Below are 27,992 nucleotides of genomic sequence, written 5' to 3'. Positions count from 1 at the left end.
AATCCAACTTCCCCAGGTTTGATGCATGACACAGTTTCTCTTAATCTTCCTTAATGTCTCAGTGCTAATCAGGTGCAGATTTCCCAATAACCCACAGTTTTCACATCTCATCAGTTTAAAAAATCAGGTTCCAGTGGTGGAAGGTCTATCATCTTTCTTGTAACTTAAAACTACTCTTGCTGGCAGCTGCTTGTAGTAGAAACTTAAAACCAACTAAAAATGGTTATTAAAAAATAGCAATTTCCATTCAACTTGTATGCTTACTGGCCTATTAGGGCTGCTTTTTCAGTGTTGGAACTGAGCTAGGCTGGGCTATTTTCGTTACAAGTTACAACTCGTTGATGGTGAACAACAGAGGATTGGTGTTGTTTTTGCTACTTCGGCTGAGTTAGAAATTGCACCATCTTAACTCATCCAGAAGTGTTGAGAATTATAATCAAAATTTAAGCACATTTAGGTTCAATTAACTATTTTCCACATAGACTTGCAGCATTATGATGATATGCAAACACGAGCTACTATGCAAGCATTCTGAAGCAAACTGTACTCAACATTTGTTTTATTGCAAATTCTGACATCAAATGAACAATTAAGACAAATTTATAGTTCAGACAATCTGATGTATATCATTAGTGTCTTATTACAGTCTTAGAACACACCCAATCAGTTGAAAACTTATATCAGATAATAATAGGTTAAGTTCAAAACAAGCCTAGTAATTAAGTTTTTAAAAACTGCTTCCACAATAAACCTGGTTACTGTAGCAGTTGAGTTGCATTGGATTATTTAAATTGTAAATATGCCTGGCGTGTCTACAAATTCAAGAATCCATCGATAGCTATCACTGTCAGATCAAAACTGAAATACTTCAGTTGGAGATCAGAACACAAGCCAGATACATCACCACAATGGGAGCGGTTGAAACCAAGAAATGAGATTCACACCATTTAAGTGAGGTTCACACCTAATCTCTCATTAATACCCTTAAACATGATTACAATAGTCTAAATTAAAAATCACACAACATCAGGGTTATAGACCAACAGGTTTATTTGGAAGCATTAGCTTTCGAGGCTCTGCCTCTTCATTCTGGAAGGGCTTTTGCCAGAAACATCCGTTTTCCTGCTCCTCGGATGCTTCCTGACCTGCTGTGCTTTTTAGCACCACACACTCGATGCTAATTTTTAAACTTTGTCTACCCCAGTCCAACACCAGCTCCTCCAAATCATGACTACAATAGTCTAGGAAAAAGTGTGGGCTGCAGATGCTGGAGATCAGAGTCAAATATGGGGTGCTGGAAAATCACAGCAGGTCAGGCAGCATTGGAAGAGCAGAATAATCAACGTTTCAGGCAGAAGCCAGATTTCCTGTTGAAGGGCTTATGCCAGAAACATCGATTCTCTTGCTCCTCGGATGCTGCTTGACCTACTGTACTTTTCCAGTACCCCACACTCAACTACAATAGTCTTGTAGTTGGGAACAGACTACCTATTTTTAGTTTTGGTTGCAGAACAGGATACAATCAAATGATCTTGAAAACTATGTTGTGTGTAGAAAACCAGCTGCTGATTTGTGAGGTCACCCGTTATGAATCCAAAAAATACATCTAGAGAATTTTGTAAATGGTGAGAAGCTGGGAAAGGAGAATCTTTGAAGTCCAAGCTGCTAACAACAGATATAAAAACAAATCCACAGGCAAATTAAATCTCGAGGCAGCTAGAATAATAAGAACTGAAAAAACTTTCACTATTTTATAAATTTGTGGTTGGCTCCATTTATAGTACTGACCTCCGTTCTAGGCCTCAGGAAAAATGGAAGGTGTGCATCATAGATCAATTAGAATGGTATGTGGACTGAACAAAAATTTCGCTGAATGTGAACATCACTAACAAGATTTGGAGGAGCTGGTGTTGGACTGGGGTGGGCAAGGTTAAAAGTCACACAACACCAGGTTATAGTCCAACAGGTTTGTTTGGAGACACTAGCTTTCAGAGCCCTGATGAAGGAGTAGCGCTCCAAAAGCTAGTGCCTCTGAATAAACCTGTTGGTCTATAACCTGGTATTGTGTGATCAATGACAAGGCCATTCCTGATTGCAGTTGAGAAGTGTGGTGTAGATGCACTTACAGTCCTATAAAAAGGCTGATGACTGCCTGGCATCCCTTGCAACAGTACATGGACACAAATCTGGCAACATGCGTACACGAGATTTCAGAATGTATATGCAAATGACTCACTAAAGTTTACAGTGCATGCTTCATGGTGTCAGCAAACATGGTCATATTAAAAACAGTAAGTGTGGGAGAAATTCAGCAGGTCTGGCAACATCTGTGGAGAGAGAAATAGAGCGAGTGTTTGGAGTCCAATATGACTTCTTCAAAACTATTACTGCTGAGTTCTTTCAGCACTATAGCACTCACTTTTATTTGAGCACTCACAGTAACATTAAGTAGGGAATTTCAAGTCTCTGATCAAATGACAATGAAGAATTGATAATGTACTTCCACACCAGAATGATGAGAGATTTGGAGGGGTCCTTTTAACTGGTGGCATTTCGAGATGCCTGCTACCCTTCATATCGTGGTTACCTAAAAGAGGGAGATGCTGGTGTTGGACTGGGATGGACAAAGTTAAAAATCACTCTACACCAGGTTATAGTCCAACAGGTTTATTTGAAGTACTGACTTTCAGAGCCGCTACCTGATGAAGGAGCAGTGCTCCAAAAGATAGTACTATCAAATAAACCTATTGGACTATTACCTGGTGTAGAGTGATTTTTAACCTTCTTCTAGGTAGGAACAATAAGGGCAGCTTGTTTCTAATTTAGTATCCCCTTGAGTACAGAAGACCACCAGTCTTTAGGGTGATTGAACAGTTGATAAGACAGATGAAAAGAAATTATTTTCTGTGATGACAAAGTCCAAAATCTTTCAAATTACATCTAAAGCGTTAGGGCTGATATCAGGAAGTACTTCTTCACATAAATGACAGAAATTTAGAACCTCATGCCCATTAAATCACCACATAAAAGTGGTGGCTGAAGCTCGGTCAATTGTAAATTTCACAATTGGGATAAATAGTTATTTTTGATAAAAGGTACTAAAGATTATAGAACAAATGTGGGCAAAGAAAGAGTTAAGGGAGATTGAGGTATGAGTAACTGAATAACAGGACAGGTTTGAGGAGCCGAATTGCTTGTTCTTGTTCCTATGTTCACCTTTGTAGTTTATAAGCACATTCTCTGGGCAAGGGGGAAAAGTTGGGGGGAGGAGAGAGAGAGAGAGGGTGCCCAGGAGATCTTATTAATTTTCAGGTGTTTAGACTGCAGAGACTATGATTTATTTAGCAGAAGGTCCAACAGTTTTCATGGAAGCCTCACTATGGCCTGCAAAAGTAATAAATGTAGAACATATTTTTACCAGGTTAATTAAAATGAAAAGGAACATGTCTACCATTCCCTTATAATGATATATTCTGAATTACAATGGCAGTAGGTACTGTATTTAAAACCTCAGTTAGAAGTCTGTCTGGAGATATACTTTACCACATTAATATTGACAGTAGTTGATTCATATAACAAAATGCCTGATTAAACATGTTTGAGTACACATTTAGTGCAGTCCTTTGGGAATAATTCACATCCCACAATTGAGTTCACGACTTTGTCAGCATTTTTCAGTAAATGATGTGATCTTTTGGGTTATACTATTTACAGTGCATGTATGATCCATGTAATTTATGGAAGAACAGCCATAAAGGATTCAACATATTATTAAAGTAACTCAAGTAGAATTTTCTGTTCCAACCAGCATTTTCTGTAATTTCCTCACTTCCCCTGAACGTTTTATTGTTAACCCAACCATAACTGCAAAGAATTCAACTTAAAAATCAGTGCTGCATATTGAGATAGGAAGTTGTAAAAGTTCCATTAATTTAATTAGATTTATGCAGCCGGAATAATCATCAAGGCATAAAAAGGTCAACAGGATTCACAGATACACTTGATGGGACACCCAGGTGACTGCTTTTTTCAGTGCCCTGGCTACTATTTAGATACATAGAAAATAGGAACAACAGCAGGCCATTCAGCTCTGCCATTCATTACGATCATGAATCATTATTCAATTCAGTATCCCATTCTGACTTTCTGCCCATTCTTTGATTCCTTCAGCTTTAAGGACTATATCAAACTCCTTCTTGAAAGTATTCCATGTTTTGAACTCAACCGCTTACTGTGGTAGAGAATTCCACAGGCTTTCAGGGTGAAGAAATTTCTCATCTCACTTCAAAATCGTCTACCCAGATCTTTAATTTGTGACTCGATTCAGGGCCCGAGTCTCAGTCAACTAGGTCACTCGCCATCTTAATTTAAAAAATTGTACATTTTGGTCACTTCCCCAAGGGGCCACACAGAGATAGACTGCCAATTATTCCATTCTCATTACTCAACACTCTGTCTAGGATTGTCTGTTTTCTAATTAGTTCCTCAATGTATCAATCCAGAAAATCATCCTATTCTATGAATTCTTCCTCTTGTAGACAATAGATAATAGGTGAAGGAGTAGGCCATTCTGCCCTTCGAGCCAGCATCACCATTCATTATGATCATATGAATAACAATATCTTATGATATTGTTATTTGTTTGCCCAGTCTACATGCGAAATAGACCTATAACTACAGCTCTACCTTTATTGCTGCATCTCTAATTTCCTTTTAATACTTCTCCAACATTACCACTACAGTTTGGGAATCTATATGCAAAACTGTGTTTCTGAGCTCTACCCATACAGATTTTACTTACTGGAATCAATCTCATGTTAATTTTTTCTTTAACTAATAATACTACCCCAACTCCCTTACTTTTTTAGTCTGTCCTTCCTAAAAATTAAATACCCCTGCATTTTTAGTTCTCATCCCTGGTAACTTGCAGCCATGTCTCTCTAACCCAAACTATATCATAACTGGTTACACCTATATGCATGACTAAATCACTGCAAATGCTCTAGGCTTGTCTCTAAAATCCTTATTCACATTTGCACTATATACCTGTTTGATTGTTGCTTTTGAATTCTGTCTCATTTCTTAGTTTTTTTTTCTCACTTCCCTCTTTTCTGTCTCCCTGGATAGGTTACCATCTCCCTTCCATTTTAGTTTAAACCACTTCTTTCCCCAACTGCCCTAGCAAGAACTCCCACTAAGACACATCAGTGCCAGTTTTGTCACAATGCAACCTATCAGCTTGTACTGGGTCCCACATCCCCCAATGCTGGTTCCAACATCCCAGGAATCTGAAATCTTTCTCCTTGCACCATCTCCCAGCCATATGTTCATCAAATGTATTCCTATTACTTCTCTTAGATTAGCAAGTAGCACTGGTAGCAATGCTGAAATCCCTACCTTTGAGATCCTACTTTTTAAAACTTACTTCCTAACTTATGTTCCAGGGACCTCTTCCCTTTTGTTTTGAAAGCCCATGTCATGGTACCGATGTGTTTCACAATCATTGTTGTTTATAGAACATAGAACATTACAGCGCAGTACAGGCCCTTCAGCTCTCGATATTGCACTGCCCTGTCATACTAATCTGAAGCCCATCCCACCTACGCTATTCCATGTATGTCCATATGCCTGTCCAATGACGATTTAAATGCACTTAAACTTGGCGAATCTACTACCGTTGCAGGTAAAGCATTCCATACCCTTACTTCCCTGAGTAAAGAAACTACCTCTGACATCTGTCTTATACCTATCTCCCCTCACTTTAAAGTTGTGTCCCCTCGTGTTTGCCATCCCCATACTTGGAAAAAGGCTCTCCCTGTCCACCCTATCTAACCCTCTGAATATCTGGTATGTCTCTATTAAGTCACCTCTCAACCTTATTCTTCCAACGAGAACAGCCAATACCCTCAGCCTTTCCTCGTAAGACATTCCTTCCATACCAGGCAACATCCTAGTAAATCTCCTCTGCACCCTTTCCAAAGCTTCCACATCCTTCTTATAATGCGGTGACCAGAACTGTACACAATACTCCAAGTGTGGCCATATCAGAGCTTTGTGCAGCTGCAGCATAACCTCCTGGTTCCGGAACTCAATCCCTCTATTAATAAAGGCCAAAACGCTGTACGCCTTCTTAACAACCCTGTCAATCTGGGTGGCAACTTTCAGGGATCTGTGTACATGGATACCAAGATCTCTCTGCCCATCTGCACTCCCAAGAATCTTACCATTAGCCCATACTTTGCATTCCGATTACTCCATCCAAAGTGTATCACCTCACACTTGTCCACATTAAACTCCATTTGCCACCTCTCAGCCCAGCTCTCCATCCTATCTATGTCTCTCTGCAACCTACTACATCCTTCGTCACTATCCACAACTCCACCGACCTTAGTGTCGTCCACAAGTTGACTAACCTACCCTAAGCCCTCATCCAGGTCATTTATAAAAATGATGAACAGCAGTGGACCCAACGCCGACCCTTGTGGCATGCCGCTAGTAACTGTACACCAAGATGAACATGTTCCATCAACTACAACTGTTTTCTTGCAGCAAGCCAATTACTGATCCAAACTGCTATGTCTCCCACAATCCCATTCCTCCGCATTTTGTATAATAGCCTACTGTGGGGAACCTTATCGAACGCCTTGCTGAAATCCATACACACTGCATCAACCGGTTTACTCTCACCTACCTGTTTGGTCACTTTGTCAAACAACTCAATAAGATTTGTTAGACATGACCTACCCTTCACAAAACCATGCTGACTGTCCCTGATCAGATTATTCTTTTCAAGATGGTTATAAATCCTATCTCTTATAACCTTTTCCAACACTTTACCAACAACTGAAATGAGACTCACTGGTCTCTGCTATCCTTTTTGAACAAGGGAACCACATTTGCTATCCTCCAGTCCTCAGGCACTATTCCTGTAGACAATGATGATTTGAAGATCAATGCCAAAGGCTCGGCAATCTCTTCTCTTGCTTCCCAGAGGATCCTAGGATAGATCCCATCCGGCCCAGGGGACTTGTCTATTTTCACACTCTGCAGTATTTCTAATACCTCTTCCTTGTGAACCTCAATCTCTTCTAGTCTAGATGCAAGTATCTCTATATCTTCCTCGCCAACATTTTCATTTTCTATAGTGAACACTGTCGAAAAACATGTATTTAGTGCTTCCCCTATCTCCTCTGATTCCACACACAACTTCCCACTATTATCCTTGATTGGCCCTAATTTAACTCTCATCATTCTTTTATTCCTGACATACCTATGGAAAGCCTTAGGGTTAACCCTAAGGGTTGAATTCTCATGTCTCCTCCTGGTTCTTCTGAGCTCTCATTTTAGGTCTTTCCTGACTTCCTTGTAACCCTCAAGCACCCTGAGTTTTCACATTTTGTCCTAACATGAGCCTTCTTCTTCTTGACCAGAGATTCCACTTCCTTAGTAAACCACAGCTCACGCATTCTATATCTTCTTCCCTGCCTGACAGCTACATACTTATCTAAGACACACAGGAGCTTTTCCTTGAATAAGCTCCACATTTTTAATGTGCTCATCCCCTGCAGTTTCCTTCCCCATTCTATGCTTCCTAAATCTTTCCTAATTGCATCGTAATTTCCCTTCCCCCAGCTGTAACTCCCTCAGTTGCTCGGTGGAGTACACCTATCCCTTTCCATCACTCAAGTAAACCTGACAGAATTGTGATCGCTGTCTCCAAAGTGCTCACCTACTTCCAAATCTAACACCTGGCCAGGCTCGTTACCCAGTACTAAATCTAAAGTGGCTTCGCCCCTTGTAGGCCTGTCTACATACTTTCAGGAAGCCCTCTTGCACACACTGAACAAAAACTGATCCATCTATGGTACGCGTACTGTAGTGATGCCAGTCAATATTTGGATAGTTGAAGTCGCCCATGACAACTATCCTGTCTCTCTCACTCCTATTGAGAATCATTTTTGCTATCCTTTCCCCTACATCTCTGGGACTATTTGGAGGCCTATAGAAAACTCCCAGCATTGTGACTTCTCCTTTCCTGTTTCTAACCTCAGCCCATACTACCTCAGTTATGGAGTCCCCAAACTTCCTTTCTATAACTGTAATATTGTCCCTGATGAACAATGCCACACCTCCCCCTCTTTTACCATCTTCTCTGTTCTTATTGAAACATCTGAATCTCGGAACCTGCAACAGCCACTCCTGTCCCTGTTCTATCCACGTCTCCGTAATGGCCACAACATCGAAGTCCCAGGTACCAACCCAAGCTGCCAGTTTATCTTCCAGAATTTCCTCTAGCTGCTCAGAGACATCCTTGGACCCCAGCAATTGGGAGGCAAAATATTATTAGAGTCTCATTTGTAGGCACATAATAGTTTATCACAAATTCCTCCTCTCCCATAAGACAGTGCCAAACAGTGCAATTAATTTGGCTGTTGCTACTTTCTTTGGAGAGACCATTCCTGCCACCCCCTCCATCCCAAAAGCATCCAGACTAACCACAGGAGACTCCCTCACTGCCTGTACAGTCCTCTTATTCTGTCTGATGAATATTCATTCTTCCCTGTCTGAGAAGTTTTAGCCTGCAGGATGTACTAGCCATGCTCAGCTTGGTAGATGTTCCAGTGTTCCCAGCCACTGCTCCAGCTTCAAAACTCAGGCTTCTTGGACCTGCAGTTGGAGACACTTCCTGCACACATTCTGGGGTAGGGCATTGGAACTGCACCAGTATTCCCACAGAGCAACAGAAGCATGCCACAGACTCGAGTTTTCCTTCCACCTTACTCTCTAAATTTAAACGCTCAGATTACCTTTAAAATTAAATAATAACAATTACTCTTATGCAGGTCCATAATCTCTGGCCATCTGCACTATTGTCCTTAAAATATAAAACCAAATTGACAAAATATAAGTGAGATAAATAGTATAAATACTCAACAACCTTACTCACTGAATCAATTCCTTCCACTTACCCATCACTTTTTAACAGACTTTTTAAAAGTTTCAATATATATTTTATTCATTGAAAAAATGTATACACGTTGTCATTAACGCACTCAGTTCTGTTTAGTCACACATCAAGGAAACAAAAATATTGGAGTTTGACTCTACCCAGACAAACAAAAGGCATCTCTTACTTGAACCACAATGCACTTTTAGGCAGACTGCTTCACTGCATGCAGCTGCAGGACACTTCCTTGGCTGCTACACTGCCATACTAATTGCCAGACACTCTCCTCAGACTGCTTCACTGTACTGCTTACTGTGGGACACACTTCCTGGAGTGCTCCTTGAACAATATTAAATTGTAGAATGTGTGTTGAAAATTCACTTTCTCTTTCTATTTTACAGAAATGACAACAATTCATAAGTCCTTCATTGCCGTAGATCATTTTGGGATATCCTGAGGCCAAGAAAGACACCAAAGGTGGTGGATCAGTCTCCATTGTATAACAGGGAATTCAAGTTTTGAATCCATACTGATTCCATTACTTCAACGTGGTATCTTGGTGTTCCATGGATATTTGTGACTATATTGGGCATTTTCACAGAAAGAAAAAGAAAGAAATTATAACAAACTTATCTTTAGAAAAGCCATACGGGCATTGAGACCCTGGTGTCCATGTGCCAGCTTTGTGATCATGCTGTTAAAAATCAATCTTTTTCCATAGAAAGTCAGGAAAACATTGTTTTGGATCTACTTTCTGCAACATAGACAAGAAAGCTAAAATGTAGAAAACACTGAAGAGGGGTGGGGTCATTTGTCCTGAAACATTAACCCTACTTGCTCTCCAGAGATGCTGCTGAACCTCCAGAGTTTCTCCAACAACTTGTTTTTATTTCTGATTTCCAGCATCCACAGTTCTTTGGGGTTTTGTTTTGTAGAATAAACAGGCTGATTCAGAGCGTCTGACTAGAATTAAGTGTTAAATAAAAGAGTGTCTTAGCAATACTCTTAAAAATGGGTCAGCTGTTCATTTCTCCACAGTCCTAAAATTCCAGCTTCAACAACACTGCAGCACTTAATAACATCCGGGACAGCTTGTTTAATTTGCAACCCATGTTAAAAATTCACCCCCTGTGACAATGATGTACAGTGGAAGCACTGCAGACCATAAGCAAGTTGTAGTAAAGCAATTTACCAAGCATCTTTAACAGTATCTTCCAAACCCAGGAACTCTACTACGAGGAACAACAACGCCAGCAGATACATGGGAACATATTACCCTCAGAACCTCTCCAATCCATATTATTCCAATTCAGAAACATTCCTTCACTGGTGTTGGGTCAAATCCTGAAAGTCTATTTCTTTCACCACATTATACCTACACCACACAAACTTTAGTGGTTCAAGAAGGCAACTCACCAGCATCTTGGAGGTCAATTAGGAATCTGGCCCAGGCAGCAACACCAGCATTGCGTGAACAAACAAATAACGACAGTAAAGTCATCACAGACCCAAAGGACCACAAGGCTGCTCTTTTATTAGAGGGACATGACTGGGAGTGGTTTGAGGAGGAGAAACTGAGGACTGCAGATGCTGGGAGATCAGAGTCAAGAATGTGGTGCTGGAAAAGCATAGCAGGCCAGGCAGCATCCAAGAAACAGGAGAATCTACATTTCAGGCAAGAATCCTACATCAGGAAGGAGACTTGTGCGCTGAGGGTTGGAGAGATAAATGGGAGGGGGAGGCGGGAAACAATGTAGCGGAGTGAGAGATAGGTAGGTGGAGAGGAGGGTAAAGGTGATAGGACAGAGAGGAGAGTGGAGCAGATACATGGGAAGAAAGATGGACAGGCAGGACAGGAGATGAAGGCGATGCAGAGTTGGAAGGTTGGAACTGGGAAAAGGTGGGGGGGGGGGGGGTGGTGGAAGAGAGGTGGAGGGGAAATGAGGAAATTGCTGAAGTCCACATTGATGCCATGTGGTTGGAGGGTCCCAAGGTGGAAGATGAGGCGTTCTTCCTCTAGGCGTTGGGTGATTAGGGTGTGGTTTGGAGGAGGCCCAAGACCTTGGCAGAGTGGGAGGCAGAGTTGAAGTGTTTGGCCATAGGGCGGTGGGGTTGGTTGGTGCGGGCATCCCGTAGATGTTCTCCAAAACAGTCCTCAATGTAGAGGAGATCACATTGGGAACAACAGATACAGTAAGTGACATATGTGAAACTGCAGGTTAAACTCTAATAGATTATGGAAGGCTCCTTTGGGGCCTCGGACTGAGGTGAGGGAACAGTTTTTGCACTTCATGCGGTGGCAGACGAAGGTCAGTTGGTGGGTGGCATGGACCTGACAAGAGTGTCATAGAGGGAATGGTTTTTACGGAAAGCGATGGGATGGGGAGGGCGATATATCTCTGGTGGTGGGATCCATTTGTAGGTGACAGAAATGGCGAGGGTGATGCGATATATATGGAGGTTGGTGGAGTGGAAGGTGAGGACCAGGGGTATCTGTCCCTGTCGTGGTTGGAGGGTGGAGTTCAAGGACAGAGGTTTGGGAAGTGGGTATGATGCGCTGGAGGGCATCATCGACCACATGGGAGGGGATCTTGCGGTCTTTGAAGGAGGCGGCCATCTGGTGTTCTGTGGTGGAATTAATCCTCCTGGGAGCAGATGTAGCGGAGACGGGGAAATTAGGAATAAGGCATAGCATTCTTACAGGAGGCAGGTTTGGAGGAGGTGTAGTCCAGCTGTGGGAGTCGGGTGGGTTTGTCAAAGATGTCAGTGTTGAGTTGGACACCATTGATGGAGATGGAGAGGTCCAAGAAGGGGAGGAAGTTGTCTGAACTTAAGGTTGGGTTGGAATGTGTTGTAGTTGCTGAACTGTTCAACCTCCGTGTGGGAGCATGAGGTGGCACTGATACAGTCAATGCAGCAAAGGAAAAAGCTGGGGAATGGTATCGGTGTAACTGCGGAAGATGGACTGTCCCATGTAACCGACAAAGAGGCAGTCATAGCTGGGGCCCATGCAGGTGCCCATGGGTACCCCTTTCGCCTGGAGGAAGTGGGAGGATTCAAAATGAGAAACTGAGGGGGAGGGCCAGTTCAGCAAATGAATGAGTGTGTCAGTGGAGGGGTACTGGTGGGGATGCCAGGAGGGGAAGAAATAGTAGTGGTTTAACCTCAGATGAGTTGAAAAGCTGGGACCGTTAGTCTGAGAACTGAACTCACAATGTAGATGTCTCTACATATCGCAAATCAGTCTTTCAGCCAAATGTGCTAACTTACCTCCAAATAACAACTCTACAAGATGTGAAATAGAATCATAAAAACCTACAACACAGAGGGAGCAATTCTGCAGCAGTTTCTGTGCTGGATCTCTTAAGAGTAGGTTGCTTAATTTTAGTCCTAAATTGCTCCCTCAAAATTAGCATAATTACAAAACAAGATAGCATGCAATGTCTTTTTTTTAAAGCAGTACCTTTCGGTGTCTGCTCTCTGCAGCAGCCAACTGGGATACCATTCGCTCCTGCATCTTCTTGCATTGTGTCATTACTACTTTGAGCACAGATAATGGGTTGGTGCACACAGGCTGCTTGTCTCCACAGTTTCCACCCCTGATTGACTCACAATCCCTTTGTAGAGCAAGGAATGGGTCACTGATGTCATATTTTCCATAGCGCTCTTGGATGAAACGATCTCTGTGCTGAGCCTGTAATAAAACCCAGGGATTTTTAGAACATAAATACTAGTTTTATCCTTAATTTAATCCTATTTCAAATGAACATATGCCACCAGATTAATTTGAAAAATAACATTCAAAGGTAAACATTAAATCAAAGAGGAATCTGCTGTCTGCCTTTTCCAAGAATTTCTATCCCAGCCTCAACGCTTTTCCCCCCTTTCACTGTCCACCTCCACTTTATTCGCAAGTTTCCATTTTACCATGTATGGTACCATGCTACATCAAAATGTCAGACTTACACCATGTGCCAACAGCTTCCACATCAAGCACAGTGCACTTCAACCAAGTGGCCATATACATATGTAGAAGGGGAATAGCCTTCTGTTAAGGTGAAGCGAATCATCAGGGTGTTGCCACAGTTAGTCAAAGGTTTAGTCTCTCAGTCCTGAAGATGGCCAGTGGCCCATTTACCGAGATCACGTTTGGGGTTTCCGTATCATTACGGTCCAAGGAATGGGCCATAGTGTGTCTTGCAACGAGTCCAGCAGGTCACTTGAGGAGATGCAAACAGATCTGTCAAGGGCCTGGTCACTCATCAATCAAGGTTGCCCTTCTAAGTCAGCTGGTGGGGGCAATGGGCCAGAGTCAGTCCTGGGGCATTTGAGCACGAAGGGGATGGATTTTACTGAGGCCATTGCTGTGATGGGCAAGTCATAGAGTCATCGAGGTCTATAGTATGGAAACAGACCCTTCGGCCCAACATTTTTCAGTTGTTACAATTTAAATTGGTCCCGTTTGCCTGCTTTTCATCCATATCCCTCCATACCTATGCCATCCATGTACCATGTGTACCTTAAATGACAAAATTGTACTTGCTTTCGCTACCTGTAGTCTGTTCCAGACATGTCAATTATGGGGATTGGAGGCAGCACACGTGAAGGCAGTCGTGTAGTGGTAATGCCACTGAATTAGCAATTTGGAACCCCTGGTTAATGTTCTGTGGACATGCACTTGAATCTCACCGTGGCAGATGGTAAAATTTGAATTTAATAAAAAAAATCTGGAAGGACAAGCTGGCCTATTGGCCAACATGTAACCACTGTTGCATCCTGCTCCTCTGTGACAAGGTCAGCACTGCAGATTGGGTAGTAGGGTTTGCTAACACAGCTGGCTTCTTCCAGGTTAAATTCTGCACACACTGTGCACTGACAGTGCTATATTATAAGACAGCTTACTTCGTTAACAGAAAAGGGCTCCATTCAGTCAAGTCATCTGTGATCAACAGTATCAAAACTTAGAGGTCCGTGCCTCAGTACTCTGGAAGCTGTCACAGTACCTACATCTTTGATAGCTTTCAGATTCCTAGTTCATTTTAAAGCCGGATGCCTTACACTATAGTTTCTGGGAAACAACTCAATCTTGCAATCCTTTACTAAGGTGAGTGTAAACACAAGGCAGTTTATTCTTCCATCAAGGCCATTGTGGAACGTTATGATGAGCTTCCTGAAAGTGAGATTAATGATGCTTGAAATGATGTGGGTGAACCTTACAAATTCTAGGCAAAGGGTGCCACAGGACCTTTGCATGTCAGGTGCTGCATAATTAGAGCAGGTAGAGAGGGGATATGATGAATGCTGAAGAGCTAGAAGAATGGTAGCAGTCTTCTGAAGAGAAAGGTCAGGACATTTGACTGTGAGGAACATTGCTTTTACCATGATGTTACACCTGCCACTGCAGTGCTCGAAGTCAGGCAGCACTTAATTGACACTTGCTTCCACCAGATTCGAGTTGAAGTCATCATTCATTGATTGATAGAACCACATTTACTTCTGGGACTTTTTTATGTTTGTTCTTCCTTTTTTTAAAAAAAAATTTTTACATATATTCCTCAATTGCAAGTATTATCTCAAATCCTATCATTATCAGGGGAGTTGAATCAGAAATAAATAGGTCCAAATTTGCACCGTTTCATTTTTAGTCTAAACTATTTGATTCCTACAGAGTACAAGTCATGATTCCTACATCAAAAAACCTCGGGGCCTGCTGTTCCTTGGATAAAGGATACTTTTGGTTTTCAGATAGGTCTGAATACTTACAGATCAGTTCATGTCCCTTTGGTCAAAACTTGACTTGGCCCGAACCTGCCCGAATGTAGGTGAAAATGAAACTACTTTCAAAAAGACCTGAACAGACCTTTAGGTAATGGAGTTCAGGCCTTTAGGAAGAATTGGCTTCACCTTTGGAGTGTATTTGGGGCGAGTGAAGATTTTTTTTCCCCTAAAAGGGCCAGAAGTCTGTTTTGACAGCTCTGTTGGGGTCTGCTTTCGAAAAGGCCTTCAAGTTTTTAACGTCTTTTCAATTTTTGAACATGCAAATAAATGATAACCAACCTGTATTTATTCCCAACATATGCAGAATTTTAATTTGTGCATGTAGTCACCATCTAAAATTCTAAGCCAAGTTTCCTCACTGCTTTCTCCCCACTACTTGTTGCAATCAGAATCACCACTGGAATTCTGATGGCATATATGTTACTTATTCACCCCAAAACAATGAAAATACCATTCAGCAGACTTCTAATAATGGCAGTTCCTATCTGGTTGGGCTAGTGTCATATTCATTATATTTATATTACATAATTGCTTGGCTCTCTCTCTTATTCCTGATGAAGGGCTTATGCTCGAAACGTCGAATTCTCTATTCCTGAGATGCTGCCTAACCTGCTGTGCTTTGACCAGCAACACATTTGCAGCAGATCTACATTACCTGCCAATGTTGTACATGGAACACACTTTGTTGGCTTTAATTATTAAAAATGCTAAATATTGCTGTCACTACAAATCTAGATACAGAGAACACTTGTAATACTTGGCATGTTTCTGGGGAAGAGGAGAGAGGTTTGGGGTCAAATCTTTGTTGAAACTGATTTAGATCATTCTGATGACAAGCATGTCACTTCAGAGGACAATGTGAGCATTTGGTACTCAGTTCTTGCCAATTTATTTGGCCAAGTTGTGCTGAGTGTTCAAACTTACTTAGCACAGGGATAGCAAATGCACAAAAGGTGTGGTTCCTAGTGCTGCAGCAACTGTTGCACAATGTTGAGGAGCAATTTTCACAGTACTCAGTTGTAGCTCTGCAGTAAGTGTCTAAATGATGAAAAGATGAACACCAGATTCTACACAACACATTTATTCCTGATGAAGGGCTTTTGCCCAAAACATCGATTTTCCTGTTCCTTGGATGCTGACTGACCTGCTGTGCTTTTCCAGCACTACTCTAATCTTGACAACAGATTTATGGCAATAGTTCCAAACATTCAGCAGGTTGCATGTGTAGAATTGTTAGATGGAGCTGAAGTGGAAAAACAAATCCTACAGTTTAAGCAATGCTTTATAAAGTAATAGCTACTGGAATTCGATAATGGTTAAGGCTTTTTTAAAAATGCATTCTATCAGCCAAACTTAAAAACATTGCAATATTCCAGGTCAAACAAAATCCATACAAATTCCGATGGGCACAATTACAGGGCCATAAATAATGAAGGAAAGCTAATGAGCCAGAAATTTGCACTTCATAGTGAATTTCAGCCAGCAACAAACATTTTCACTCTAGCTCATAACCACCTGGAATACTGATCCCATTGGGGGAATAAATTGCAATTACAGTCAGTGGTCATCAACCAGCCAACTTGTTCTTCCTATTGCATGCATCACAATTGAGGCAACTTTTCCAAATCCCCCAATCTGAATGCTAGCTTTTATGTTTAAATAAAAATAGTAAGAGAAAGCACAAACAAATATCGAAAATGCTGCAAAAGCTCTGGCAGCATTTGTGCAGAAAGAAATACAGTCAACACTTCAAATCTGGTATGGCTTATCTTCAAAACTTCTTCAGAAGTCATAGCAAACTCAAAACATTAACTCTTGTTTCTCTCTCTGCACATGCTGCCAAATCTGCTGTGTCTGTTTCAGATTTCCAGCATCTAGTATTTTTCTTTATTAACTGATTAAAGCATAGAATTTTACAGTATAGGAGGCAGCTATTTGGCTCATTGTGTCTGTACGATTCCCCAAAAGATCTACCCAGCCAGTCCCATTCTCCAGCTTTAACTCTGTGGTTCTCCAAATTCATCACTTTCAAATATATATCCAATTTCATTTAGAACCTACAAGTGTCATTGTTAGATCTATAGGGTACCCTCTACAACTTTCCATCAAATATTGTTGATAGTGAAGCTAAATCAAATCAAAAGGAGGATATATTTTATTAACATTCACAGAAACAATCTATTTGTTTCAACTTTCAAATAAAATTCATATAGTCATGAACTCTCATGTCATTGCCCTCATTCCAATTAATGTAACTACAAGGACAAGAGAAAATATGAAAATGAGAAAAACTGCAAATCATGACTTTCATTTGTTCACCTTTCAGAGTCAGTAGCAAGTGATCTCGCATAGGAAATATTTGGTTTAGGCAGGGAATGTGTTTTCCAGCACGGATTTTTAGGATCATTCCAAGCAGCGCAGAATTCTGAAGCATTCAGCCTATTCTCATTCTTTCCAACAACATGCGCTCAATCAAAATGATGCACTTCAATATAAATTGCTGAACCATGCATAACATATTTTTTCAGTTATCTGATGCTTAATGCCAAGGAATTCAGCTTACTTGATGCCAAGCATCTTCCAGACTTAGCATTTTTAATTTGACGTCTAATAGATCTAATATTCAATTAAATCAGTGAATAAATTAATCAATAGACAGATACAAATTAGCACTATTTTTACTTAGATAATAGAGAAATCCAGATTTCCTGTCAAGTGAGTTATGCATTTATGGCAAAATATCAGCAGCAACCACAGAAAAAGGGCAGGCATGAATTGTTCTTTGTTGAGAATATTTGCGTGGCATTGAACTAAAGCCAACTTGTCACTTCCTTCACATTGAGGTTCTGTCATAAATCTATCCTGCTTTCATTAAGATTCATCATTTTCTTTTTACTGAAGATTCTGGTGGCGCTAAATCTAGCATAAAAACAAATATAATTGTCTTGCAGTTTATAAAAAGTAACTGAAATCTTCACTTGCATTGCTAGTACGAACTTAAAAGATTTTTTTTAAGATTCAATTCCCTACAGTGTGGAAACAGGCCCTTCGGCCCAACAATCCTCACCAACCTTCCAGAGAGCAACCCACCCAGACACATTCCCCTAACTAATGCACTGAACACTACGGGCAATTTGGTTTGGCCAATTTACCTAACCTGCACATCTTTGGACTGTAGGAGGAAACCGGAGCACCCAGAGGAAACTCACGCAGGCATGGGGAGAATGTGCAAACTCCACACAGGCAGTTGCCCAAGGCAGGAATTGAACCCGGGTCCCTGGCACGATGAGGCAGCAGTGCTAACCACTGAGCCACCGTGCCACCCCGAAGGAAGGCATTATTTTGCAAGAAACATTACATCACCTAAAACACAATAGTCAGAACTTAATGGAGTCTATCAAAGTGAGCATGATAACAGATAAGAGCCAAATTGGGAAACCTCTAGTCTAGGCACTAAATTCTGACCAATTTATTATTCAACTGAAGTGCAGGAGAACCCTACTGCACATTTCTAAGGATGGAAAATCCAACTGATATCACACAAAAATTAAAATCAAAATTGAGCCAGTTTGTAAATGGATGAATTATGTACTTTCCAAGGTTTTGACTTAATATTTGCTGCTTATCCTATTTCAAGTCAGAACTAAGTGATTCCACAAATAATGTTGTAGATAGAGTAAAAGCTGAGTGAATATGAGCAGTTAGCAGGTTTAAGTTAAAAAGCAGAACCAAATAGTTGTTAATCTCCAGATTATGTCCTAGGCCACAAGCTGATTGGCACAACGTCAACATGAGTAAAGAGGTAAACAAAGGGCTAAAAAGATTGCTGGGGAGAAACGTGTTTGTATTTATAGGAATTTCCCACCTGGAGAAGGAGGGAGCTGTTTCGATGGGATGGGATATGCACATACGACTGTGTCTACATGTGTGCGCGCGCATATGTATGGATATATTATTAAAAAATAAAGGGGACAACCATATAAGGGGGAAGTCAGTGCAGGATGGAAGATGTGATCTGTATGGACTTCAGTAAGGCATTTGACAAGGTTCCCCATGGGAGACTGATTAGCAAGGTTAGATCTCATGGAATACAGGGAGAACTAGCCACTTGGATACAGAACTGGCTCAAAGGTGGTGGTGGAGGAGTGTTTTTCAGACTGGAGGCCTGTGACCAGTGGAGTGCCACAAGGATCGGTGCTGGGTCTTCTACTTTTAGTCATTTACATAAATGATTTGGATACGAGCATATGAGGTACAGTTTGTAAGTTTGCAGATGACACCAAAATTGGAGGTGTATTGGACAGCGAAGAGGGTTATCTCAGATTACAACAGGATCTGGACCAGATGGGCCAATGGACTGAGAAGTGGCAGATGGAATTTAATTCAGATAAATGTGAGGTGCTGCATTTTGGGAAAGCAAATCTTAGCAGGACTTATATACCTTAATGGTAAGGTCCTAGGGAGTGTTGCTGACCAAAAAGAGACCTTGGAGTGCAGGTTCATAGCTCCTTGAAAGTGGAGTCGCAGGTAGATAGGATAGTGAAGAAGCATTTGGTATGCTTTCCTTTATTGGTCAGAGTTGAAAAATGTGGTGCTGGAAAAACACAGCAGGCCAGGCAGCATCCGAGGAGCAGGAGAATCGACGTTTCAGGCATAAGCCCTTCTTCAAGAATCCTTCTTCTGGTCTCCAGCATCTGCAGTCCTCACTTTCTCCTCCTTTATTGGTCAGACTATTGAGTACAGGAGTTGGAAGGTCATGTTGCGGCTGTATAGGACATTGGTTAGGCCACTGTTGGAATATTGCATGCAATTCTGGTCTCCTTCCTATTGGAAAGATGTTGTGAAACTTGAAAGGGTTCAGAAAAGATTTACAAGGATGTTGCCAGGATTGGAGGATCTGAGCTACAGGGAGAGGCTGAACAGGCTGAGGCTGTTTCCCTGCAGCGTCGGAGGCTGAGGGGTGACCTTATAGAGGTTTGCAAAATTATGAGGGGCATGGATAGGATAAATAGGCAAAGTCTTTTTCCTGGAGTCGGGGAGTCCAGAACTAGAGGGCATAGGCTTAGGGTGAAAGGGGAAAGATATAAAAGGGGGAACTTTTTCACGCAGAGGGTGGTGCGTGTATGGAATGAGCTGCCAGAGGGACTGGTGGAGACTGGTACAATTGCAACATTTAAGAGGCATTTGGATGGGTATATGAATAGGAAGGGTTTGAAGGAATATGGGCCGGGTGCTGGCAGGTGGGACTAGACTGGGTTGGGATACCTGGTAGGCATGGACAGGTTGGACCGAAGGGTCTGTTTCCATGCTGTACATCTCTATTTCTCTGATCTCCAGCATCTGCGGACCTGACTTTCTCCTCAAATGTGTGTGGATTGAGTCAAGGAACTGCAAAAGGAAGAAGAGACCCTGATGGGAGTTATGTACAGACCTCCTACCAGTAGTTCGGATGTGGGGCAGAAAATAAATCAGGAAGTAGAAAAGGCATCTAAGACATACTCTACCATAAGCTGTTTTAAACAGGCGCCTTCTGAACCAGCACTAGTGATAGTGATAAACTGACAGCGAGAATGAGAAGGCTCTGTGCTGGTAAGTTTTATTTAAGTCCAAGTTAAATAATCATTTAGGTGATTTGTGCTGTAAATAAAGGAGAACAGTGGTGTATACCCCTTATATCGTGTTTTATTATTTAGAGTCATAGAAATATACAGCACAGAAACAGACCCTTTGGTCCAACTAGTCCATGTCAACCAGATATCCTAACCTAATGTAGTTTCATTTTCCAGCACTTGGCCCATATCCTTCTAAACCCTTCCTATTTATTTACGCATCCAGATGCCTTTTAAATGTTGGAACTGTATCAGCCTCCATCACTTCCTTTGGCAGCTTATTCCATACACGCATCACCCTCTGCGTGAAAAAATTGCCCTTTAGGTCCCTTTTTAATTTTTCTTCTCACCTTAAACCTATGCCCTCTAGTTTTGAATTCCTCCATCCCAGATAGACCTGGTCTATTTACCCTATCCATACCCCTCATGATTTTATAAACCTCTATAAGATCACCCCTCAGCCTCTGATGCTCCAGGGAAAACACCCTCAGCCTGTTCAGCCTCTCCCCATAGCTCAAATCCTCCAACCCTGGCAACATCCTTGTAAATCTTTTCTGAACCCTTTCAAGTTTCACAACATCTTTCCTATTGCACTGTAACTAGAATTGCACACAATATTACAAAAATGGCTTAACCAATGCCCTGTATAGCCGGAGCATTAGCTCTCAACTTCTACACTCAATGCTCTTAGCTTTTATTCTTTACATTGATTATATGGACCCCTTAATCAACCAGAATATTTGAACAACTAGCACACTCCTGGCTTCCTGGATGCCAGATAATAAAAAGTTTGCCACGTTACAATAATCATCTGGTCTTAAATATGCAGGTGCATTGGGAAAAATCAGGTTGGCAGCAGATCCCAAGAAAAGGAAGTTGTGAAATGTATGAGGTGGTTTTTTGGAGCAGTTCGTAGTAAAGCCCACGAGGAAACAGGCAATTCTGAATTTGGTAATGTGTGGCAGACCTGATTAGGTAGCTTAAGGTGATGGAATCCCTTTGGGGCCCATAATTTGATATATTGGAAGGTGAATTCTGAGAGGAACAAGCTTGAATCAGATGTAACAGTATTACAATGGAGCAAAGGCAACAACAAAGGCATGAGGGAGGAGCTGATCAGAATTGATTGGAAAGGGAGCCGAGCAGGGAAGACATTGAAGAAGAAATGGTTGGAGTTTCCAAGGGTAATTCAGGAGGCACAGCAGAAATTCATCCCAAGGAAAAATCACCATACTAAGGGGAGTACGAGGCTAACCTGGCTGATAAGGGAAGTTAGGGACAGCATAAAAGCAAAAGAAAAAGCATACGATGTGATGATTAGTGGGAAGCCATACAATTAAGAAGCCTTTAAAAACTAGAAGACGACTAAAAAAAAAGGAGATGAAATGTGAGGGTATGCTAGCTAGTAATATAAATATGATTGCAAACTTTTTTTAAAAATAAATCTGTGAAAAATAAGAGGCAGGCAAGAGTGGAGATTGGCCTCCTGGAAAATGAGCTTGGAGTAGTTCTAGGGAACAAAGAAATGGTGAAGGGAATGAATAGATACTTGACTTCAGTCTTCACAGTGGAAGACACTGGTAGCATTCCAGACCTACAACAAAGTCATGCAGCAGAAGTGAGCGGAGCAGACATCACTAAGGTGCAGGGGAAGCTGCAAGGTCTGAAGGTAAATAACCGGGACCAAATGATAACATCCCAGGATTCTGATGATGATGATGATATCTGTGGAGATTGGTGTTGATCTTTCAGGAATCACTGGAGTCATGGAGGGTTCCAGAGAACTGGAAAATGATTAATGTAACACCCCTATTTGAGGGAGGGATGCAGAAGATGGGAAATTATAAGCTGGTTAGCCTGACCTTCGTCGTCAGCAAGGTTACAGAGTCCACTATTAAGGATGAGATTGCAGGGTACTTGGAAGTGCATGGTTAAATAGGGCTAAATCAGCTCTGTTGTCAAAGGGAGGCCATGCTAGGCAAGTCTGTTAGAATTATTTAAGGAAGTAACAAGTAAGTTGGAAAAAGGACAGCCAATGGACATGGCCTATTTGGATTTTCAAGAAAGCCTTTGACAATGCACAGAAGGCTGTTAAAAAGACAGTCCTTGGTGTTAGGGGCAAGGTAATGCCATGGATACTGGATTAGCTGACAGGCAGAAGGCAAAGAATAGGATAAAGGTGTCTTACAGGATGGCAGTTCATGACTAACAGAGTTCCAAAGGAGTGTGTTAGGATCACAACAATTCACACTATACATTTATGATCTGGATGACGTTCACAAAGATGAGTGGAGGGACAGGTAGTCTTGAGGAGGTAGGTGGCTGCATCAGGACTTGGACAGGCTAGGAGAGTGGGCAAAGAAGGAGCAGATGGAATACAATGTGGGAAAGTGTTAGGTTATACACTTTGGCAGAAAAGGGAGACTTTTGGAAATGAGGAAAGACTTTGGAAATCTGAAGCACAAGTAGACTTGGGAGTCTGAGTTCAGGATTCTCTTACAATTAACATTCAGGTTCATTTCACAGTTAGGAAGGCAAAAGCTACCTAAGCATTCATTTTGAGGGGGCTAGAACACAAGTGCAAGGACGTACTGCTGAAGCTGCACAAGGCTCTGGTCAGACTGCATTTGGAATATTGCAAGCAGTTTTGGGTCCTATATTATGGAAGGATATAGTGGCATTGGAGAGGTCCAGAGGTAGGTTACAAGAATGATTCCAGGGACAGAGAGCTTGGTCTTATGAGAAACGGTTGTGGAATCGGGGTCTATACTTGGAGCATAGAAGGATGAGGGGGGAATCTCATTGAATCTCAAGAATACAAGACCCATCTATAAGACACAGTGCAGAAATTCATCAAGATATCTTACACATCACCTTGCAAACCCATGACCACTACCATCAGAAGGAAAAGAACTGCAGACAGCAGAACACCATCCCTGCAAGTTCCCCTCTAAGTCACACACCATTCTGACTGCATAAACTTCAGAATCCCTGGAGTGTGTAAAGAGGTTATCCAGCCTATCAAGTCTGCACCTACCCTCTGAACAGTGGGTAAGCCAAACCTGCACATCTTTGGACTGTGGGAGGAAACCAGTCCACCTGATGGAAACCCACACAGATACAGGGTGAATTTGCAAACTCGACAGTCACCCACGGCTGGAATTGAACCTGGGCCCCTGGCACTGCAAGGCAGGCGTGCTAACCACTGAGCCACCAGACCACCCTATTTTATAAGGAAATGAAAATGAAATTAAACTTGAAATTATAATCACTATTTCTTCTACTGTTACTGGGCCAAAATCCTGTAATGCCATTGCCAACAGGTTTGCGAGTGTTCCACAGCAGTTCAAAAGGCAGCTCTTCTCCTGGGCAGTTAGGGAGGGGCAATAAATGCTGGTCCAGTGATGCCCACATCCCCGAATGAAAAAAATATTAATTTCTAAATGGTGGAAGTCATACAAAGATAGGGACAGGAGCAAACCATTCAGCCTCTCCAGCAATGATGAATCAGAGCATTACTAACTGTCAGCTCAACTCCATTTTTCTGCCACTAAATTATGCCTGAATATTTGTATCCATCAAAAATTCATCCACCTCAATTTTGGGAATATTATTTTACTCACCATTCATAAGCTTTTGGAGGAGGACGAGTCTGACGTGAACTAAAGTCCCACATTTAGAACATAGAACGTTACAGCGCAGTACATGCCCTTCAGCCGATGTTGCGCCAATCTGTGGAACCAATCTGAAGCTTATCTATCCTATACTATTCCATTTTCATCCAAATGTTTATCCAATGACCATTTAAATGCCCTTAAAAATTGGTGAATCTAATACTGTTTCAGGCAGTGCGTTCCACGCCCCTACTACTCTGAGTAAAGAAACTACCTCTGATATCTGTCCTATATCTATCATCCCTCAATTTATGGCTACGTCCCCTTGTGCTAGCCATCACTGTCTGAGGAAAAAGGCTCTTGCTGTCCACCCTATCTAACCCTTTGATCACCTTATATGTCTCAATTAAGTCACCTCGCAACCTTCTTCACTAACAAAAACAGCCTCACATCCCTCAGCCTTTCCTCGTAAGACCTTTCCTCAATACCAGGCAACATCCTAGTAAATCTCCTCTGAACCCTTTCCAAAACTTCCACATCCTTCCTGTAATACGGTGACCAGAACTGTGCGGAATACTCCAAGTGTGACCGCACCAGAGTTTGTACAGCTGCAGCATGACCTTGTGGCTCCAAAACTCAATCCCTCTCCCAATAAAAGCTAACACACTATATGCCTTCTTAACAACCTTATCAACCTGGATGGCAACTCTCAAGGATCTATGTACATGGACACAGATCTCTCTTGTCTTCTACACTACCAGGAATCTTATCATTAGTTCAGTACACTGCATTCCTGTTACTCCTTTCCAAGTGAATCACGTCACACTTTTCCACATTAAACTCCATTTGCCACCTCTCAGCCCAGCTCCGCAGCTTATATAGGTCTCTCTGTAACCTGCAACATCTTTCACCACTATCAACAACTCCACCGACCTTAGCACCATCCGCAAGTTTTCTAACCCATCCTACTATGCCCTCATCTAGTTCATTTATAAAAAATGACCAACAGTAGTGGCCCCAAAACACATCCTTGCGGTAAACCGCTAGTAACTGAACACCAGACTGAACATTTCCCATCAACTACCAGCCTGTCTTTCAGCTTGCCAATTTCTGATACAAACCGTCAAATCACCCTCAATCCCATGCCTCTGTGTTTTGTGCAATAGCCTACCATGGGGAAACCTTATCAAACGCCTTACTGAAATCCACATACACCATTTCCACTTGTTTGGTCACCTACTTAAAGAACTCATTAAGATTTGTGAGACTTGACCTACCCTTCAGAAGACCGTGTTGACTATCCCTGTCAATTTATTCCTCTCTAGGATTATAAATCCTCTCTTATAACCTTTTCCAATTCTTTATCTACAACTGAAATAAGGCTCACTGGCCCATAATTACCAGGGCTGTCTCTACTCCCCTTCTTGAACAAGGGGGCAACATTTCCACTATGTTTTATGAGAAAAACATGCTTTCGGATTTCACAGCTCTGATTGTTACATTATATTGAATCTGGAGGAAATAGTTTGTCTAGATAATGGATCGATTCCCATTACCATTTAAAGACCTCAACTGTTTAAAGACCGTGGGGCGACACAGTGGCTCAGTGGTTAGTGCTGCTGCCTCACTCCACCAGGGACTCCGGTTCGATTCCAGTCTTGGGCGACTGTCTGTGTGGAGTTTGCACATTCACAGTGTCTGTGTGGGCTTCCTTCGGGTGCTCCAGTTTCCTCCCACAGTCCAAAGATGCGCAGGTTAGGTGAATTGGTCATGCTAAATTGCCCGTAGAGTTAGGTGCATTAGTTAGGGGCAATGGGTCTGAGTGGGTTACTCTTTGGAGGACTGGTGTGGACTAGTTGGGCTGAAGGGCTTGTTTCCACACTGTAGGGAATCGAATCTAATTTAAATTATCATCAATTGTCAAAATTCAAGGGAATACAAAGCAACCTTTTACAATCTGGTCTTGAATATCATAAAACCTTAATACTAACACATCCTACAAGGCTGTCAATATATTGAGAGGATTAGTGTTAAAATTGAATGCAGCATGCTTGATGAGCGTTTGATCAAGGTTCAATAATATGAAATATGATATCCTTACTTTCTCAATCTAACAATGTTCTCAAAATAAAAAAGGTCAATATGCCAGTCAACTTCTGCACTTACTGTGCCTGTGCACCAGGTTTTACTGATCTGTGCGTAGGTCACATGATAGTTTTTTGGCTTCGTATTCTATTGTCTCTCATAGAAAATTTTACAATTAGCTTTTCTTGGATCAAGATGCAAATTTAGTCTCATTACTATTCTATTCTTTAACTTTAATGACTACTTAACTCCCTCACTAGACAAGTGAAAACCAAGATTCTGGATTAGTGGTGCTGGAAGAGCACAGCAGTTCAGGCAGCATCCAAAGTGCAGCGAAATGAAAACTAAGGCACAAATTAAAAACCTGAACACTAACTTAAGAAAACTACTGTAAATTAAAATAATTTGAAGATTAGAGTGTTCCAGCCTTAATCTGTGTACAGTAAAAAGGACAATGAAAAGATTTGGGTGAGAATAAGACCAAGCTCAATTTGCACAGCTCACTGGGGAATGTGTACGGCTTGGAAACTTCACTCCTCCACAATGAGAGAGCGCAAAAACAATCAACAATGGGGGGTAAGGAAGGGATGAGGAGTAAAAAGAGAGAATGAATGAATGTTCCAAATTTGCAGAAAAATCAATCTTTTAACTGTGCCACTGTTTGGGAAAATAAACTCATTTTATTCAGATTAATGATTCATTAGTGCTTCCCATTATTATTTTTTTTAAACTGGCCATGACAGCATCGATTTGCTGCTTAGCACTTCCTGAAGAAAACTGCCAGTAAACAAAACAAAGAAAGCTCAGCCCAGGGCTTCCTCCTATTCATTATACAGTCCACACAGCAGCAAGATATGCAACCGCTCCCATTTTTGTGGCTCCACAGTCACTGACCTCGAAGTGTAATTGAAATATAGAAGTTTTTTTTTAAATTCTCAGTTGAGTGTGTTCATGTGAACAATCAGAAGAGGGGAGGGGAAACAAATTGTTTTACGGAGCAACATCGGAAAATTAACATGCACTAGACTGTATGAGGCACATTTATTCTGTACTATTTTCTGTATGATCCTTGTTTTCATATTATTAAATCTCTATCAGTGCTGTATTTAACTCAATTTGTTACAGGGGTGCAACAAACATGTATAACTTTTGCTAGAAAGGAGTGTGTAATGAAATCTGGAGGATTACTTTGAAACATGCACAGCAAATCACTATTAGCCTCCTCGATAACAGAGTAAACAAATCTAGAAAATCAGTGTACAGCCATAACTATCCACTAATGCAAAATATGAGTTGATATGTTAACTGACCAAAACTGGTGTGGTGGGCAGAATTGTACTTACCAACAGTAACAAAGAGCCAGGTTCTAAATCAACTGACTTTTGGCTGTGGTATTTATTTCACAAATGTAAAAAATAAAGCAAATTCATGACAATTACAGCTTAATCAAATCAGCCTTCAATGCCTTTTAATTGCATTGCATCTATTGCTTAATACCAAACGTAGGTGCCTTCTCACAAATGAGAAAACATAAATCTTTACTAAGTTTTTGAACTAAATTAAAGCAGATACCAGACCATCTTAATATATTTTAAATAAGACTATTTACAAAACTCAAGGTGTAATCTTTCAGCTTTTGTCTAGATGATTTGCAAGGATAAGCAGCAAGTCATTGATTCACAGAATAGATACAAACAGAAGGAGCCCATTGTTCATCCATCAGCTGTCCAAATGATCATTACTTCGTGCCCATTTCCTGCTTTTGCTTCCATACTATTACAGTTTCTATCCAAGTATCATCCAATTCCCTCTTGAATGCCTTAAATCAAAAGTGTGTCCACTACATTTCCAGGCAGTGCATACCATACTCTAACTGCTTGCTGTCACATTCCCCTCACTCCTTTTGTACATCAATTTAAGTGCTCTCTTGTTCCTTTTACGAGCAGGAACAGTTTTTCT

The 27,992-nt window shown here is 41.4% G+C and overlaps 1 protein-coding gene across 3 annotated transcripts in view; it reads right to left on the bottom strand.

Moving 5' to 3' along the window:
• Window positions 1–27,992, bottom strand: part of cttnbp2nlb (CTTNBP2 N-terminal like b) — a 94,659-nt gene that overhangs the window by 19,818 nt on the left and 46,849 nt on the right. For all 3 annotated transcript variants that reach the window (XM_060845301.1, XM_060845300.1, XM_060845304.1), the window contains one exon: window positions 12,411–12,641. In XM_060845301.1, the coding sequence (XP_060701284.1) occupies window positions 12,411–12,641 (231 nt within the window). The remainder of the gene's footprint in view (window positions 1–12,410; window positions 12,642–27,992) is intronic.

The sequence above is a fragment of the Hemiscyllium ocellatum genome, chromosome 26 (genome assembly GCF_020745735.1).
Source record: "Hemiscyllium ocellatum isolate sHemOce1 chromosome 26, sHemOce1.pat.X.cur, whole genome shotgun sequence".
NCBI classification, from domain to species: domain Eukaryota; kingdom Metazoa; phylum Chordata; class Chondrichthyes; order Orectolobiformes; family Hemiscylliidae; genus Hemiscyllium; species Hemiscyllium ocellatum.
Note: the sequence above shows the minus strand (reverse complement) of the source record. Positions and strands in the feature narration are given on the sequence as shown.